General features: G+C 43.8%; 1 protein-coding gene and 1 long non-coding RNA gene across 5 annotated transcripts in view; one reads left to right on the top strand and one right to left on the bottom strand.

Annotated features, from left to right (window-relative positions):
- Positions 1-3,821: 3,821 nt before the first annotated feature.
- LOC136387510 (uncharacterized) lies at positions 3,822-12,038 on the bottom strand. 4 transcript variants are annotated; one of them, XR_010748125.1, is made up of 4 exons: positions 11,499-12,038; positions 9,468-9,571; positions 8,302-8,497; positions 3,822-4,526 (listed from the first exon to the last, which is right to left on the bottom strand). It is a non-coding gene; the product is annotated as an uncharacterized lncRNA (long non-coding RNA). The 4 variants fall into 4 exon arrangements; XR_010748123.1 differs by having other exon boundaries at positions 9,472-9,571; XR_010748126.1 differs by lacking the exon at positions 11,499-12,038 and adding an exon at positions 10,824-11,468 and having other exon boundaries at positions 9,472-9,568.
- A 179-nt stretch (positions 12,039-12,217) lies between these two features.
- LRRC1 (leucine rich repeat containing 1) overlaps positions 12,218-16,925 on the top strand; it is a 137,884-nt gene continuing 133,176 nt past the window's right edge. The window contains exon 1 of the mRNA XM_066359181.1: positions 12,218-12,621. Within this exon, the coding sequence (XP_066215278.1) occupies positions 12,463-12,621 (159 nt within the window). The 5' untranslated portion in view covers positions 12,218-12,462. The remainder of the gene's footprint in view (positions 12,622-16,925) is intronic.

Below are 16,925 nucleotides of genomic sequence, written 5' to 3'. Positions count from 1 at the left end.
ATGACTCACCGAAGAGCTCATCCCTAGTAGTGAAAGATGCAAAAATTCTATGTGAAATTATGAGTTCTTTACACCACCCCCACATAGCGTTTGGTCCATTTCCGCCAAAGTAACTGTTCAATATTTATTTGACTCATCATTCACACACTTATTAAGAGTTTGAGAAAAACATAAAACTCACATTGCTCATTTGTAACTTCTCTGAACGGAGGAGTAGATGAAAATCTTTGTAATGTAAAATTGTGGACTGTTCACACACTATTGCAATCTGTGAAGCTGAGTAAATAAATGATTATAATTAAAAAGCAGGAAAGTGTTTTTTTATTCCAGTAATGACTGAGTGGTTACTATCAAACAAACCTTCCCACAAGTGATTATAAGGCTGAAAAAAAAAAAAATAACTATCTGAAGGTACCGAAGAGTGACCAAAAGGCCGCGGAAAATGAAGGCAGTCTGTGCATGGAAGAAGGAAGTCCTGTAACAGTGGGTGAGTGTTCTGTTTCTATGGCTTTGACATGCATAACCACTATTTTCCACTACACAAAACAGGTGAAATTTATTTATTTTATTTATTTATTTTTTATTTATTTTTTTCTTTTTTCCGAAGCTGGAAACGGGGAGAGACAGTCAGACAGACTCCCGCATGCGCCCGACCGGGATCCACCCGGCACGCCCACCAGGGGCGACGCTCTGCCCACCAGGGGGCGATGCTCTGCCCCTCCGGGGCGTCGCTCTGCCGCGACCAGAGCCACTCTAGCGCCTGGGGCAGAGGCCAAGGAGCCATCCCCAGTGCCCGGGCCATCTTTGCTCCAATGGAGCCTTGGCTGCGGGAGGGGAAGAGAGAGACAGAGAGGAAGGAGGGGGTGGGGTGGAGAAGCAAATGGGCGCTTCTCCTATGTGCCCTGGCCAGGAATCGAACCCGGTCCCCCGCACACCAGGCCGACGCTCTACCGCTGAGCCAACACGCCAGGGCAACAGGTGAAATTTAATGTATAAATTTAAAAAGTTAATGTTTAGAGCAGTGTGACGGACTTGAGAATCCACAGATCAGAGTTAGGCTGACCATGGTAGCTGGAAAGTGAGAGGGGAGACCTCCGAATGGACGGAGCGGCAGCTCCAAACTCTGCATAGAAACTCGAGCTGTATCTCTGGTTGACCCTTTAATTATGCACATGTACTTCAGCACCCAGGTCGTTCAGTTAAGAATGAAATAACCAAAACCAAAATCTCTGCTTCCACCCACCACAGAGAAAATAAGATGCCCTCTACCTCCAAATTTATATGTTGAGATGTGATCCCCAATGTGATGGAGTGTGGAGGTAGGACCATTTGTGTGTGTGTTTTCTTGGTTCTGTTTAAAAATCTTTTTCTTTTGTTTGTGAAAATTTATTCTTTCACGGTAATTATTTATTTGTATGACTACATATTCAATACTATACTTTTCAGAACTGTCTATAGATAGTTTTGTTCTCTATCAAAATATTAGCACACAGGCCTCTAATGTAATAAAATAATTGCACTGTTAACATTTTAAATATGAAGATTTTGTAGATTCTGGTATGTCTCAAATTCTCAAAGTTAACTATAATATCTACACAAGGCCTAAGATTACTATTATTTTAAGTATACATTAAGTTTTCATTGATATATTTATATATTTATGCAGCATGTATGGGATTATCTTAGTGGTTTTAATTTTATTTTTCAATTCCAGTTTACTTTCAACAGTATTTTGTATTAGTTTCAGGTACGTAGCATAGAGGTCAGATATTCATATACTTTACAAAGTGTTCCACCAACAATTCAAGTAGCCACACGGCACCACACATAGTTATTATAGTATAGTTGACTACATTCCCTCTGCTTCACTTTACATTCCACGGCTATTTTATAACTACCAATTGGCACTTCTTAATCCCTTTACCTATTCACTCAGCTTCCCAGCCCACCTCCCCTCTGGCATCCATCAGTCTGTTCTCTGTGTCTAGAAGTCTGTTCTATTTTGTTTGTTTATATTGTTTTTAGATTCTGCATATAAGTGAAATCATATGGTATTCGTCTTTCTGTATTTGGCTTATTTCATTTAGTATAATCCTCTCCAGGTCCATTCATACTGTTGCAAATTGTAAGATTTCATTCTTTTTTAATGGTTGAGTAGTATTCCATTAAATATAAGTACCACTACTTTTTTATCTGTTTATTGATGGGCACTCAGGTTGCCTCCATAATTTGGCTATTGTAAATAATATATCAGTGAACATAGGGGTGCATATCTTCTTTTGAAATAGTTTTCAGATATATACCCAGAACTAGAATTGCTGGGCTATAAGGCAGTTCCATATATACATAGGAAAAAAATATAAATTTATTATATTTTTCAGAAAGAGACAGTAAAGGAGAGAAGGAGGAGAGAGATGAAAAGCATCAACTCGTAGTTGCTTCACTTTAGTGGTTTTTTTTATTGATTGCTTCTCATATGTGCCTTGACCAGGGGACTCAAGCTGAGCCAGTGACCCCTTGTTCAAGCCAGTGACCTTAGGCTCAGGCCAATGGCCATGGGAACATGTCAATGACCTCGCACTCAAGCCAACGAGAGCGCGCTCTAGCCGACGACCTTGGGGTTTCAAATCGGGGCTGCAGAGTCCTGGGTTGATGCTCTATCCAATGTGCCACCACCAGTCAGGCAAGGCAGTTCCACTTTTATATTTTGAGGAACTTCTATAGTGTTTTCCATAGTGACTGCACCACTCTGCATTCCCACCCACAGTGTACAAGGTTTTCTTTCTCCACATACTTGCCAACACTTGTTGTTTGTGCATTTATTGATGACAGCCATTCTGACAGGTATGAGGTGATTTTTATTGTAGTTTTAATTTGCATTTCTCTGATTAGTGATATTGGTCAATTTTCCATACATCTATTGATCATCTGTATGTCCTTTTTGGAGAAGTGTCTATTCATGTGCTCTGCCCATTTTTCAATTGAATTGCTTGTGTGTGTAGCATTGAGTTGTATGAGTTCTTTATAAATTTTGGATATTAACCCTTTATGAGATGTATGGTAGAATATCTTCTCTCATTAACTAGGTTATCTTTCTGTTTTGTTGCTGGTTTCCTTTGCTGTGGAAAAACTTTTTTAGTTTGATGTAGCCCCATTTGTTGATTTATTATTGTTTCTCTTGCCAGAGGAGATATATCAGAAAAAATATTGCTAAGAGAGATGTCTGAGGTTTCATAGCCTATGTTCGTTTCTAGGAGTTTTATGATTTTCAGTCTTACATTTATATTTTTAATCCATTTTGAGTTTATTCTTGTATATGGTGTAAGAAGAAGGTCTAGTTTTATTTTTTTACATATATCTAATTTTTGCAAAACCATTTATTGAATAGACTGTCTTACCCCATTGTATGTTCTTGCCTCTTTTGTAATATATTAGTTTACTGTGTAGGTGTAAGTTTATTTCTGGGCTCTCTATTCTGTTCCATTGATCTGTATATGTTTTTATGCCAGTATCATTCTATTTTGATTACTACAGCCTTGTAGTTTAGTTTGATATCAGGTAGTGTAATTCCTCCATCTTTGTTCTCTTTCTCATGATTGCCATGGCTATTCAGGGTCTTTTGTGGTTCCATGTAAATTTTGGATTACTTATTTTAGTTCTATGAAAAATTCTATTGGTATTTTGATGTGAATTCTGTTGAATCTATAGGTTCTTGTAGGTAGTACAAACTTTTGTGTGTGTGTGTGTGACAGAGACAGAGACAGAGAGAGGGACAGATAAGGACAGACAGACAGGAAAAGAGAGAGGAGAAGCATAAAGTCTTTATTGTGGCACCATAGTTTATTGATTACTTTCTTATATGTGCCTTGACTGGGGGCTCCAGCAGAGCAAGTGACCCCTTGCTTAAGCCAGTGACCTTGGGCTCAAGCCAGCAACCATGGGGTCATGTCTATGATCTCACGCTCAAGCCAGGAACCCTGTGCTCAAACTGGTGAGCTCCTGCTCAAGCTAATAACGACCTTGGGGTTTCAAACCTGGGTCCTCTGCATCCCAGTCTGATGCTCTATCCATTGCGCCACCATCTGGTCAGGCTGTATGGACATGTTAACAATGTTAATTCTTCTAATCCATGAGCATAATATGTTTTCATTTATTTGTATCTTCTTTGATTTCTTTCTTCAATGTCATAATTTTCTGAGTACAGGTCTTTTATGGAAGTAGGGTCTTTGGAAGGTGATTAGGTCATGAATCAGTTTTGCGCTCTCAAAATGTAGACCCCAAGAGCTCCCTTGTCCCCTTCTTACATGTGAGGTCACATTGCAAAAAAAAAATTATCTATGAACCAGGAGACAGGTCCTCACCTGATACCAAATCTATTGGTGCCTTGATCTTGAACTTCCTAAGACTATGAGAAATAAATTTCTGTTGTTTATAAGTTACCCACTATATGGTATTTTCATCATAGCAGCCTGAATGGACTAAGACATAAGAGTTTGGAGTCCGATTTCATCCAAGCTGACTGTGTGCTAAAACAAAACAAAACAAAACAAAACAATTAATACATTTTGGAGTAATATAATAAAATCCAGGGATTCTCTCATTTATAATGTCCAGAATACAATTCAAAATTACTAGGCATATGAAGAGACAGGAAAACATGACCCAAAGTAAAATGAAAAAGCACTTAAGGGGACTAAGTCTGAAATGACCCAGTGTTGGAATTAGCATATAAAGAGTTTAAAGTAGCTATTATAATTATTATGGGGTATGTAAAGTAATATATACTCAATGAATAAATAAAGGAAATCTTAGCAAAGAAATAGAAACTATTAAAAAGAAGAACCAAATGGAAGTTCTAGAACTAAAAAATACACCATCTAAAATTGTATTTTTATGGGCTTAATAGTAGCCTCAGATGACAGTAGAATCAGGAGACTTGAATCTAGATATAATGTAGATATTATCCAATCTGAAGAACAGAGAGAAGAAAACAATGGGGTGGAGGGTAGAAAGTAGAGTCTCAAGTAAAGGGGCAACCATATAAAAAAGTCTAATATCTGTAAAATTTAAGTATCAAAAAGAGGAAATGGGGGAAAAGTTTTTGAGGAATCAATGGTGAAGATATCCTAAATTTAGTGAAAGTTATGTTTTTAGAGTTAAGATTCAGTAAATCCCAATCAAGACAAATACAGACATATAATAATCAAATTGCTAAAAACCAAAGATAAAGAGAAAATTGTGAAAGTAGACAGAGGAAAATAAATGATATATTATATAAAAGTTGGCATCAATTTGAAATACTGCTGACTTCTCATAAGAAACAATAGAAATCAGAAGAAAGTGGGTAATTTTTGGAGTGCTGAAAGAAAAGATTGTCAGCCTAGACCTAGAATTCTATGTCCACTGAACAGGTCCTTAAAGAATTAAGATGAAATAAAGACACCTCAGATTAAGAAAACTAAGAAGATCACTGCCAAAAAATCTTCACTGAAAAGTGAAGGGCAGTGAAATCATGTAGGAATAAAGAACTCTGTAAATAGTAAATATGTGTGTAAATACAAGACTATTATTTTCCTCATTTCTTTAAAATACATATAACTTTAAAAAATTATAAAATTTCATTGTGGAGTTAATAATGCATATAAATGTAATACATATAAAACTATAACATATAGGAGCAGAGAAGACCTAAATAATTACAAGGGTCTTATGTTTTGTATGAATTAGTATATTTAAGTAAACTGAAAATTTAATGAAGAATTAAATCCCTAGAGCAATGACTACAGCTAGCCAATACACAAAGTCAGACTATAAAATATACTTATTTAATCAAAAGATAGTGGGAAAGGAAAAACAGAGAAACAAAAATCAGATGATATATACAAACGGAAACAAATTATAAAATATCTGACTCAACTCAACCCAACCATATCAATAATTGTAATGAATGTAAATGGAATAAATATTACAGGTTAAAAAACAAGGGATGGTGAGTAGAATTTTAATTTAATAGTGACAAGAAATCAAAGAAATTTTAGGATGGTGACTTTGGTTCTTATTATAGAGTTTATTAAATTCCAAACTAATTTACCCACGAGATTTTGTAGGCTCTTGGGTTTCTTGAATGGTTTGAGTGTCTTTCCCTTACAGTAGGTGAACAAAGTCCCGAGAACAGTGTTTTTCAACCACTGGTCTGTGGACTGATCAGCCAGAAATTTCACAATGGTCCATGAAAGAGCTAACCACTCTGAATTTATATAAAGATTATAGGCTCAATGATATTAGTCAAATTCACTTATGCTCAGTGTTATTTCTGCCTTAGTAATCCCGGAAATAATTATCTTATTTTTACCAGACCCCAAGTGTAGAAAGGTTGAAAACCACTGCTTAGAACATATCCTTAAATTCAAGTTTGGAGAGTAGAGATGGGGTCTGAGTGCTTCTTCTCCCAAAGAAGTTTGGGATACTTAAGCAAATTTCTTCCTAGTATCCAGCATTGCATATAAATATATAGAATTTCATTTGCCTCTTTGACTTTCATATAAATAAGTCAGAGGGTTACTCAACTGATCATTTATAGGACAAAAAGGTCATCCTCTATAGATTAAGAGCCTCTATAGATTAAAAAATATAGCCTGACCAGGCGGTGGCACAGTGGATAGAGCATTGGACTAGGATGCCGAGGACCCAGGTTCGAGACCCTGAGGTCGCCAGCTTGAGCGCAGGCTCATCTGGTTTGAGCAAAGCTCACCAGCTTGGACTCAAGGTCACTGGCTCGAGCAAGGGGTTACTCGGTCTGCTGAAGGCCTGCGGTCAAGGCACATATGAGAAAGCAATCAATGAACAACTAAGGTGTTGCAATGAGCTACAAAAAACTAATGATTGATGCTTCTCATCCCTTCGTTCCTGTCTGTCTGTCCCTGTCTAACTCTCTCTGACTCTCTCTCTGTCTCTGTTAAAAAAAAAAAAATATATATATATATATATTACTATGACTGTAATAATTTCCTGATAACTAACTGCTTTTCTTCAAATAAGGCTGAACCCAGTGCCTAGCATATAGTAGGCACTCAAAAATAAATAAATAACACAATATGACCTAGCCTTAGCAGTAATTTACAATGGCCTATTGGATAAACTTACCTGTATATTATTTGTTAACTTTTAAAATAATTTTATTTATGTATAAGCTGTATATAATAAAATGTTCCTATTTTGCCCTGGCCAGTTGGCTCAGCGGTAGAGCGTCGGCCTGGTGAATGGGGGACCCGGGTTCGATTTTCGGCCAGGGCACATAGGAGAAGTGCTCATTTGCTTCTCCACCTCCCCTTTGTCTCTGTCTCTCTCTTCCCCTCCCGCAGCCAAGGCTCCATTGGAGCAAAGATGGCCCGGGCGCTGGGGATGGCTCCTTGGCCTCTGCCCCAGGCGCAAGAGTGGCTCTGGTCACAGCAGAGCGACGCCCCAGAGGGGCAGAGCATCGCCCCCTGGTGGGCAGAGCGTCGCCCCTGGTGGGCGTGCCGGGTGGATCCCGGTCGGGCGCATGCGGGAGTCTGTCTGACTGTCTCTCCCTGTTTCCGCTTCAGAAAAATACAAAAAAAAAAAAAAATAATAAAATAAAATAAAATGTTCCTATTTTAGGTGTACAGTTTGATGAGCTTAATAAACATATACACCCATACAACCACCACCACAATCAAGATACAGAATATCTCTATTACTCCTAAACAACCGTTACCTCATTTCTTTACAGACCTGATTACAGGTACCCACTGATCTAAGTTTTGACATTTTGTATTAGCTTTCTTTTCTAGAATTCGTGTGCGTGCGTGTGTGTGTGTGTGTGTGTGTGTGTGTGTGTATGTGTGTGTGTAAATCACATGGTGTATATTCTTTTCTGTTTGGCTTCTCTGCTCAGCATGTTTTTGAGATTCATCCTAGTTGTTATATGTATAAGTAGTTTGTTCCTTTTTATTATTGTTACTCTGTTGCCTTGATAACTATTTGGATTGTTTCCAGTTTTTGGCTATTATTCACAAAATTGCTATCAACATTTGTAGACAAGCCTTTGTATAAACATATGTTTTCATTTTTTTGTGTGTAAATATCTATGAGTGGAATAACTAGATCAATAGGGCAGATATTTGCTTAAAAGAAACTTCCAAATTGTTTTCTGAAAGTGGTTTTACCACAATACACTCCCACCAGCAATGCATGAGTTACAGTTACTCCATATGCTCAATAACAGTTGAGACTGTCAATCTTTTTTTTAGTGATTTGAACAGACAGGTGATGGTGTCTTACCTTAAAATTCACAGGCTCAAGCTTGACCAGGCAGTGGCGCGGTGGATAGAGCATCGGACTGGGACGTGGAGGACCCAGGTTCGAAACCCCCAGGTTGCCAGCTTGAGCGTGAGCTCATCTGGTTTGAGCAAGGCTCACCACCTTGAGCCCAAGGTCGCTGGCTTCAGCAAGGGGTCACTCTGTCTGCTGTAGTCCCCTGGTCAAGACACATACGAGAAAGCAATCAATGAACTAAGGTGCGGCAAGGAAGAATTGATGCTTCTCATCTCTCCCCTTCCTATCTGTCCCTCTCTCTGTCTCTGTCTCTGTCTCTGTCTCTCTCTCTTTCACACACACACACACACACACACACACACACACACACACACAATTTACATGCTCAAATATCTGAATCTCCATTCTGTCCCTATCTTACCAACTATTACTTTGGGATTTCAATTAAAAAATTAATGACAACATTCATGCTCAAAAAAATTAATGATAGAATACCATTAATTTATCATTTATCATTTTCCTAATCTTAGACTGTAAGCTTCCTGAGGGCAAGACCTATCTGGTTTATTGTATCTAGCACAATGCATGGCACACAGTGAACACCCTTATTAGTTATCTGTTGCTAGGTATTAAATTACCCCAAATTCTAGCAGCTTAAAATAACAAACATTGATTGCTTCACACAATTTCTGAAGCCTAGGAATCCAGGAGCAGCTTACCTGTGTAGTCCCAGGTCAGGGTCTATCACAGGGGTCCCCAAACTTTTTACATAGGGGGGCAGTTCTCTGTCCCTCAAACCATTGGAGGGCTGGAGTATAAAAAAAACTATGAACAAATCCCTATGCACACTGCACATATCTTATTTTTAAGTAAAAAAACAAAACGGGAACAAATACAATATTTAAAATAAAGAACAAGTAAATTTAAATCAACAAACTGACCAGTATTTCAATGGGAACTATTCTCCTCTCACTGACCACCAATGAAACAGGTGTCCCTTCCAGAAGTGCGGTGGGGGCCGGATAAATGGCCTCAGGGGGCCGCATGTGGCCCGTGGGCCGTAGTTTGGGGATCCCTGGTCTATCATGAGGTTGCAGTTAAGCTATTGGCTAGTGCTACAGTCCTTTGAAGGCTTGGCTGGGCCTGAAGGATTGACTTCCAAGATTACTCACTCACACAGCTATTGGCAAAAGATTTCAGTTCACTGCCGTCTGTTGTCAGAAGTCCTCAATTCCTTGCCATGTGAACTTCTCCATTGTGCTGCTCAACACAGCTGCTGGTTTCCCCAAAGTAAGTGATAGGAAAGAAACAAAGATAGAAATTGAATACACAGATCAATCAGGAGACAGGAATGGTTGGGGGCTATCCAGAAGTCTGGTTCATACAATGCATAGTGAATATTTATTGATTGAATCAATATGTGCCTGACACTCTTCTAAGCATTTTACTTATATCACGTCATTTAATCTTGCTAACAACCCATGGGCCATTGTTTTCATATGAGATTGATGAAACTGAGGCTTATAAAAGTTAAGCAACCTGTCCAATTCTACAAAGCTATTAGGTGGCAGAGCTGAAGTTCAAAGCCAGACCTCTCTAGCCCCAAAGGCTGTGAAAATGGTTCACAACTGAATGAATGAATTGCACTACTCTAAAAAGAAACTGATTTAGATAGACTTTCAAATTTTGCTTCTATTGAGTATAAAACACATTTGTATATGGGAAAGAAACTAGATATTGTATCAACAGGAAAAACTTCACATTTTTAGGAGGATAAAAAAAATTGCTTCCCTATTCTCCAGTTGACAAGGTGTTTTCATTTATTTTCTCTCTTACCAGACTAATGTTTTAAATTCTTGGCAGATTCTTGGAAACAAGGGAAGTCAAGAATTTTGCCACTGACTTTCCAGAGTCAAAAAAGATTTTCTTATCATCGAGTGCGTATGGCCCTGTTGTAGCTGCAGGGATCTACAAAGCAAGTGAGTCCGTTCCTGGTGTCCAAGAGGTCACAGTTTCTTTGGGATTAAAGTGTAACATAACACAAGGATATCTAAGCACCATGGAGAGGTATACAGGGAATGCTTAATGAGGTTTGGATTTTTAAAAAGACCAGACACATCTTTAAAACACATTTGGTGTTCTAGTGTGATAATCTCTGGAAGTCAGTAGAAGATTAAGATGAGGGAGCCTCTCTTTCTCTTTCTTTTTAAAGCAGTTGGAAAATTTGCAAAGACAGTGTGGCTTGCTTATCATTGCAGACTCAGACTCTCAATTAGGAACCACAGCTTTTCACTAAAGGTGGCACAAAATGGGTTTCTAGAATGTACAAATGAAGGGGTGAATAAGGTTCAAAGTCCAGACAGCCTCTCCTGAGAACGTAGGAATCACACAAGGACAAACAAAAGAGAGTGTGAAGTGGGTAGGGCAACAAAGTTTAGGGATTGCTTGGGTTGAATGAGTTACGGTGATAATGCTGGAGTAGAAATGCCTTCCTAGTAGAGTTGAAATAAAAGTTCAATCCCACTCACCCAGGGGAAATTGTCCTGTGTGCAGCTGGAACAAAGAGAGAGTCTGTGAAGTCACATATGCCTTGCAAAAACTTGTTTCAGACCAAAATTTACTTTGGCCATTGAGCACGCTCAGCTTTCAGTCTTCTGCAAAAGTGCAGATTCTGTAGTTCCAGATTTTATCTTTGGCAGCTGGAGGAGGGAATGAGCAGCAGGGGCCACAGGTGGAATTTGGTGTTTGCATACCCTCCAAGCGGAAAGTGTGAAGACTTGGGGACAGAAGGGAGGCGGAGTCACAAATCCATCCATGTGATTGGCTTTGACGTGGTGGGCAACCCTTCAGGAAGGAGCCAGTAGGTCATTCGGAGGCAGTGCGTGCAACACTAGGAGTTACAGGAGCAATGGGGCAATTCAGAGTTCTGCCCCTTGTACTTGGGTATGAATCCGGCTCCAAAGAATGGTCGTCATTATCCATTCCCTCCAGGGTCCTCCTAGCTACTCCTTCTTGGGCTGTAAACTACCCTTTGCAAACGACTGGGTGTCGGTGCAGACAACAGGAGCCGTACGGAGGGTGCCCACCAGGCAGTCCTCGCGCGACCTGCAGCCCCTCCCGGCTTATAACACACCCCCGCCCCAGCCTAGACTACTCTCCCGGGGCCAAACATCTGGCCAGGCAGACCAGGCTCAGAAACTCACCTTGGCCAGCTCATTTCTACATTTGGGCTCCTGATGGGGTGCATCCACACCTATGAGACTCTTGCAGGCTCTCTCACGCCTGTGCTTTTGTGGCCTGGGGATTTCCTTTAACTGTGTATATAAACAATGACTGCTGAAGATGGATGTGCTCTCAGGTTACACACCCGGCGAGGGCACGGCGGGGCCGGGCCGGGCCGGGCCGCCGCGCGGGGCTCCCACTCGGGGGCTCCGGTGAACGGCGAGCACACAGCGGCCGAGAGAGGGGCAGGCGGGGCGGCGGAGACCCCTCGCGCCCGCGCCGCCTCCCGCAGCTCCGGGGCCCGCCGCGCGCGAGGTGCGCTCCGGGCCGGTCCCGCCTGACCCCGGAAGGGAAAGTGGTTTTGGGGAAGGGGAGCGCGCGGGGCGAGGGGAGCGAGTTAGCCACAGCTACAAATCAAAGTTGTTCTGCCGCCTCAGGCTCCTCTCTCTGCCCCGTCTTTGAACCAGTGTCCCGCGCAGCCCGGCTTCCTCGGAGCGCCCCAGGCGCCTCAGGTCCTCGTCTCAGGAGGGGGGCGGCGAGCCTCGGGTCCGCAGGTTCCACGACCCTCTCGGGATCCAGGTCGCCAGGAAAACCCGGAGCGGAGCATCCCCGGGAGAGGGAACGCCCTCGGCGCGCGCCCACTGGCGCGCATGCTCAGTCGCGCGCAGGCTGCGAGTAGGAAGCTCTGCGCGGCAGTAGCAGCGGTGGCCGCGAGACTGGCGGGTGGGAGGGGACACGCCGGCTGGCGGGCGGGGGCGCTGGGACCAGGCTGTGGCTCCCGCCCGAGGTTCTTGGCAGCGTTTCGGGCCGCGAAAGTCCGCGCGAGGAGCGAGAGAGCACGGGAGCCAGCGAGCGCGGAGCGGGCAGCGGGCGGAGCGGAGCCGCCCGGCGGAGCGGGCTCGGGGCCCGGGTCTCCGCGGCTCGGGACCCAGCGGCGGGGCGGCGATGTTCCACTGCATCCCCCTGTGGCGGTGCAACCGTCATGTGGAGACCATCGACAAGCGCCACTGCTCGCTGGTCTACGTCCCGGAGGAGATCTACCGCTACGCCCGCAGCCTGGAGGAGCTGCTGCTGGACGCCAACCAGCTCCGCGAGCTGCCCGAGGTGAGTGCTGCCCGGCCTCACCTGGGCGCCGCCGTGGGGAGCGCGGCCGAGCCTGGCCGGCCGCCCTCGTCCCCCGTCTCCTCGTCCGCTCCGCTCTCCACTTGTCCCCTTTTCACCCTCCAGATGCGCCCGGCAGGTCCCGCGGGAACCACCTCTACCCGCATTCACCTGTTTCTTTCTCCTTTTACGCCCCCTCCGCCCTCTCCGGAAAAGTTTTTGGTTTTTGTTTTTTCCTTTTCCTTTTATACAGAGCGACTTGGTGTTTTCCAGTTCATCACTAGAGCTTGCGCGATTTGGGGAAACGTTCTGGGCTGATGAGTAGTTCAGCCACACGTCTAGGTGCCACCACCTGGCACTTTTGCCCGGCCAGGTAAGGAGCCAGGCGGCTCGGGCTGTTTCCTGCTGGGAGGACCGAGCACGGCATCCCGCTGCGGGGTCCAGTCCCCTCGCCCCGCATTTCCCGACCACCAGCCAGGGAGTGCCCCCTCTTTGGCCAGGGCAGGTCCTGGAGGAGGTGGACAGCGCGCAAGGGAGCCACTCTATCTCGGCATCTTGCGAGGAATGTGCTCCGGGCCTTATCGCGGTGTGTCGCGCTCTGAGCAGCTGTGGCTTGGCCGGCCTACCCGAGTCCCAGGAGCGGCCACCAGGCTTAGGGGTGAGAGCCTGGGGGCGCAGGAGAGCTGCGCCCGGGGCGCCGTAGGCAGTGCCCAGGTGCCCGCCGCTCGGACCTGGCCGCGTGGACCTGTTGTGTGGAAGCAGCGTCGGCAGGGGCTCTGCGGGGCGGGACAGCCTTGGGCGCCTCTCCCGCAGCGTCCGCATTCAATCTGCTGACATCTGCCCTAGCAGTGATGCGTTACCTCTCCAGCGTTGTTTACGTGAATTAATCGGTCTGCTGCGGCTGAACTTCTCCCGCGACGCAAACTGATTGTGCTTTAATGGAGGGTCGGGAACTGCCAACTTTTAACCTTCGAGCTTGCTTCAGGATCTTAGCTTGAGTCACCCTAAGGAGGAAGGTGTCCCCAATCCACGGATGTGCAGGAAGTCTGTGCAATAATCCAAAGGTGTGCAGGAAGGAGGGAGGCTCCTGGGAGTCTGGAGAGGACCTGAAGTCCTGAGCATTGGAACGCAGATAACTTGACCTTTAGTTAACACAAAGCCGAGACATTGTCACAGAAGCACTCAGTCTAATGTTCTGGCTTGTTAGAATGACCTGATATGGTCTCCAGCTCCGACAGAGTGTTTTAGAAAGCAGAACTGTGTGGTTCTTTCAGTATTTCAAGTGTTGTTATTCTTCTTGGATTAATTTTCCTTGGTTTGTGTGGAATTGATTGGATGGTTTGCTCTGTGTAATCACAGGGATTATCCGCACTGGGATCTTTGCAAAGCCCCCTAGGCTTTATTTAGTTTAGAAGCAGAAAAGCCGTCCAGTTCCCTCAAGCATTTATTATTTCGCAGGCATTTTCAAACACATAGTTTTGTCTGGCCTTTAGCTTTCTTAAGTTTGACTTAAAAGTCTTAAGCTCACTTGCTGCCTTAAATTGTAATGTTTTAGGTTTCTCGCCAGATATATAGAAATGTGTAATTTAATACTTTTCAAGGACTGCAGAATGAAGTTATTAAAGATTGAAAAGCTGTTGAACTAGAAATGTTTCAGTGCTCTTTGTGGTGTTTTTGTTTGTTTGTTTTCTTTTGTAAAACTGGAAAATTTCCTTTGACTAGATCGGCTTTTCACTCCCTCTGCAAAGGTTGTGGGTTTTCCTGTAATTTTGGGGATTTCAGCTTGGTATGGGAATTATAGGTTTTGGAAACGTCAGGTATTTCTCCTGGTCCTAAATGGAAACTTTTGAAAAGCTCAGAATACAATCTGATAGCACTCTGTCAATATAGTAAATAAACACGCTTTTCAAAGGCTAAAGGCAGTCTCACTTATGGGTAATCATCTTTCTTTCAGCTCTTAAATTAGTTTTATAGTTTTTAGGTGGGGTAAAATCTAGTTCTCCTGGACTTACTGTATGTCTGAGTGCCTGGGTGTGTACAAACCAGATACGAACCACCACCGTGAAAACACTGATATCTCATTCACTTCAAGTTGGGCCATTCAATCTTTCACTTCTGAGATCTGTATGACTCATTAGCACTGCTCACCGCTGTCCCTGCCCCCGGCCCTCTGCCCCCTCTACCCTTACCTCTTGCCAACCTCTGTCTCCATACCTGCCACATGCCCAGTAGTCGTCACTTGCTGAGAAACCTCCAAGGGCCTTGTGGTGGTGGCCATACTGGCTGTGTGTTCTCTCTGAAGCTTGTTTGGAACCACAGCCAAAGGGAAGTCCTGCAGCCCCTACCTCATCAGCGAAGATACACACCCTCTCTAGGCTTCAGCTTAATGAAAAGCATCTCTTCTGCACCGAGAGATCTGCAACCCCTGATTTGCTCCAGCCCCCTCATTTCACAAATTGAGATGCAGAAGTAAAGTGACTTTTTCAGGTCTCTCCGGCTCGTTAGATACATAGTCTATAGACTTCTCCCATACATGTGTCCACCAGTGATTACAGCTTTGTCCAGCCTAGTGGGATCGGGTCTCACACCCATCAAATCCACGGTTATGTAGCCCCTCCTGATTTACTCATGTCATTAAAACTGGACCTCAGTCAAACATTTCTTGACCCTTCATTATCTGCTAGTTGTTGGGAACACAGAGATTAAAGAAGATATGATTCCTTTGAGCTGTTCACAGCTTTGTGGGGAGACAGATGACTTTACACAAATGTGGTCTCTGTGGGGTGGAACAGGCACCACAGTTATCAACCCTGGTGGTTACTTACCTTATCTTCTGACCCTTCATTGAACATGCGCACTAATCCTCATCGGTGGTTTTACCTCGTGACAGCTTCTCAATGATGCTGTTCTGTAGGGAAGGTTTAGAACAGGGGTCGGGAAACTTTTTGGCTGAGAGAGCCCTGAACGCCACATATTTTAAAATGTAGTTCTGTGAGAACCATACAACAACCCGTGTACATTACGCATTATCCAATAAAAATTTGGTGTTGTCCCAGAGGACAGCTGTGATTGGTTCCAGCCACCTGCAACCATGAACATGAGAGGTAGGAAATGAATGGGTTGTAATACATGAGAATGTTTTATGTTTTTAACGTTACTATTATTTTTATTAAAGATTTGTCTGCGAGCCAGATGCAGCCATCAAAAGAGCCACATCTGGCTCTCGAGCCATAGGTTCCTGACCCCTGGTTTAGAACATTCATCTTTAACATGACCCCAGTTGGACAATAGTCTCATCGTCCCTTTCCCGTCCACCTACTTCTCTCCACATCCCCGAGCTTGATCCCTTTGGGATGTGTATTGACAGACGGTCAGACTTGAACCTCCTTGAGATACCCAGATGTTTTTGCTTACCCTTGTGAACACAGAGCCCAGCACCCAGTAAGCCCTGCTTACTAAACAGCTGTTCATCTGTTGAATGAATGTTGCTGAGTCAGATACAAATCTTCCTTCTCTGCTTCTTTCTCTTCCCTTAAGCACATTACAGTTCCAGCATCTATGCTTTTCTGAAATAGAAAATATTCAAGTTGGAAGTGACTTCAGAAGTAAAGACCTCCTCGTGGTGAACTTGTTTTGTCTTCCCCAGCAGGGGTCTTCAAACTTTTTATAAAAACCCGCCCACTCTTGCAGTGCTGGTCAACCTGGTCCCTACCGCGCAACCAAACAGCGCTGCGATTGGCCCACCATGAAAGCTGGACCGCCCACTAGTGGGCGGTAGGGACCAGGTTGACCAACACTGCAAAAGTGGGCAGTTTTTATAAAAAGTTTGACGACCCCTGCCAGGATCCTTGCCTTCCTCTCTGTGTTTCCTCTGTGTGTTTGACGTCAGCAGTTTCCCCTCAGTGTGCACTGGTTCTCAAATACCTTCAAGTGTGTGTTTCACTGTCATGTCTTCAGCACCAGTACAGTGTGCCTGCTCTAAAAGGCAGCAGATAGATTGAGTGAATGCTTTCAAGACTTTAAAGTATAAAAACTGGTTTCATCTCATCACCTCCTCGTAGAGTTCAGTTAGAGGTTGTAGGGCCAGTAGCTGCCGCCATCAGAGCTGCTGCTGCCAGGCAGGTGCGGGTTCCCATTAAATTCGGATAGACCGTAATGAAACTGCAGAGCTGAAAACTGGTGGCCATTCCTTTTATTCTAGCCTCGCACCCGGCTGGCAAGTAAACACCCACACACTGGGCTCCAAAACCCACTCATTCAGCACTCACAAAGCTACTGTCGCATCCGGGTTTTCCTACAATCAAAGG

This window comes from Saccopteryx leptura, chromosome 1, assembly GCF_036850995.1.
Source record: "Saccopteryx leptura isolate mSacLep1 chromosome 1, mSacLep1_pri_phased_curated, whole genome shotgun sequence".
Classification (NCBI taxonomy): domain Eukaryota; kingdom Metazoa; phylum Chordata; class Mammalia; order Chiroptera; family Emballonuridae; genus Saccopteryx; species Saccopteryx leptura.
Note: the sequence above shows the minus strand (reverse complement) of the source record. Positions and strands in the feature narration are given on the sequence as shown.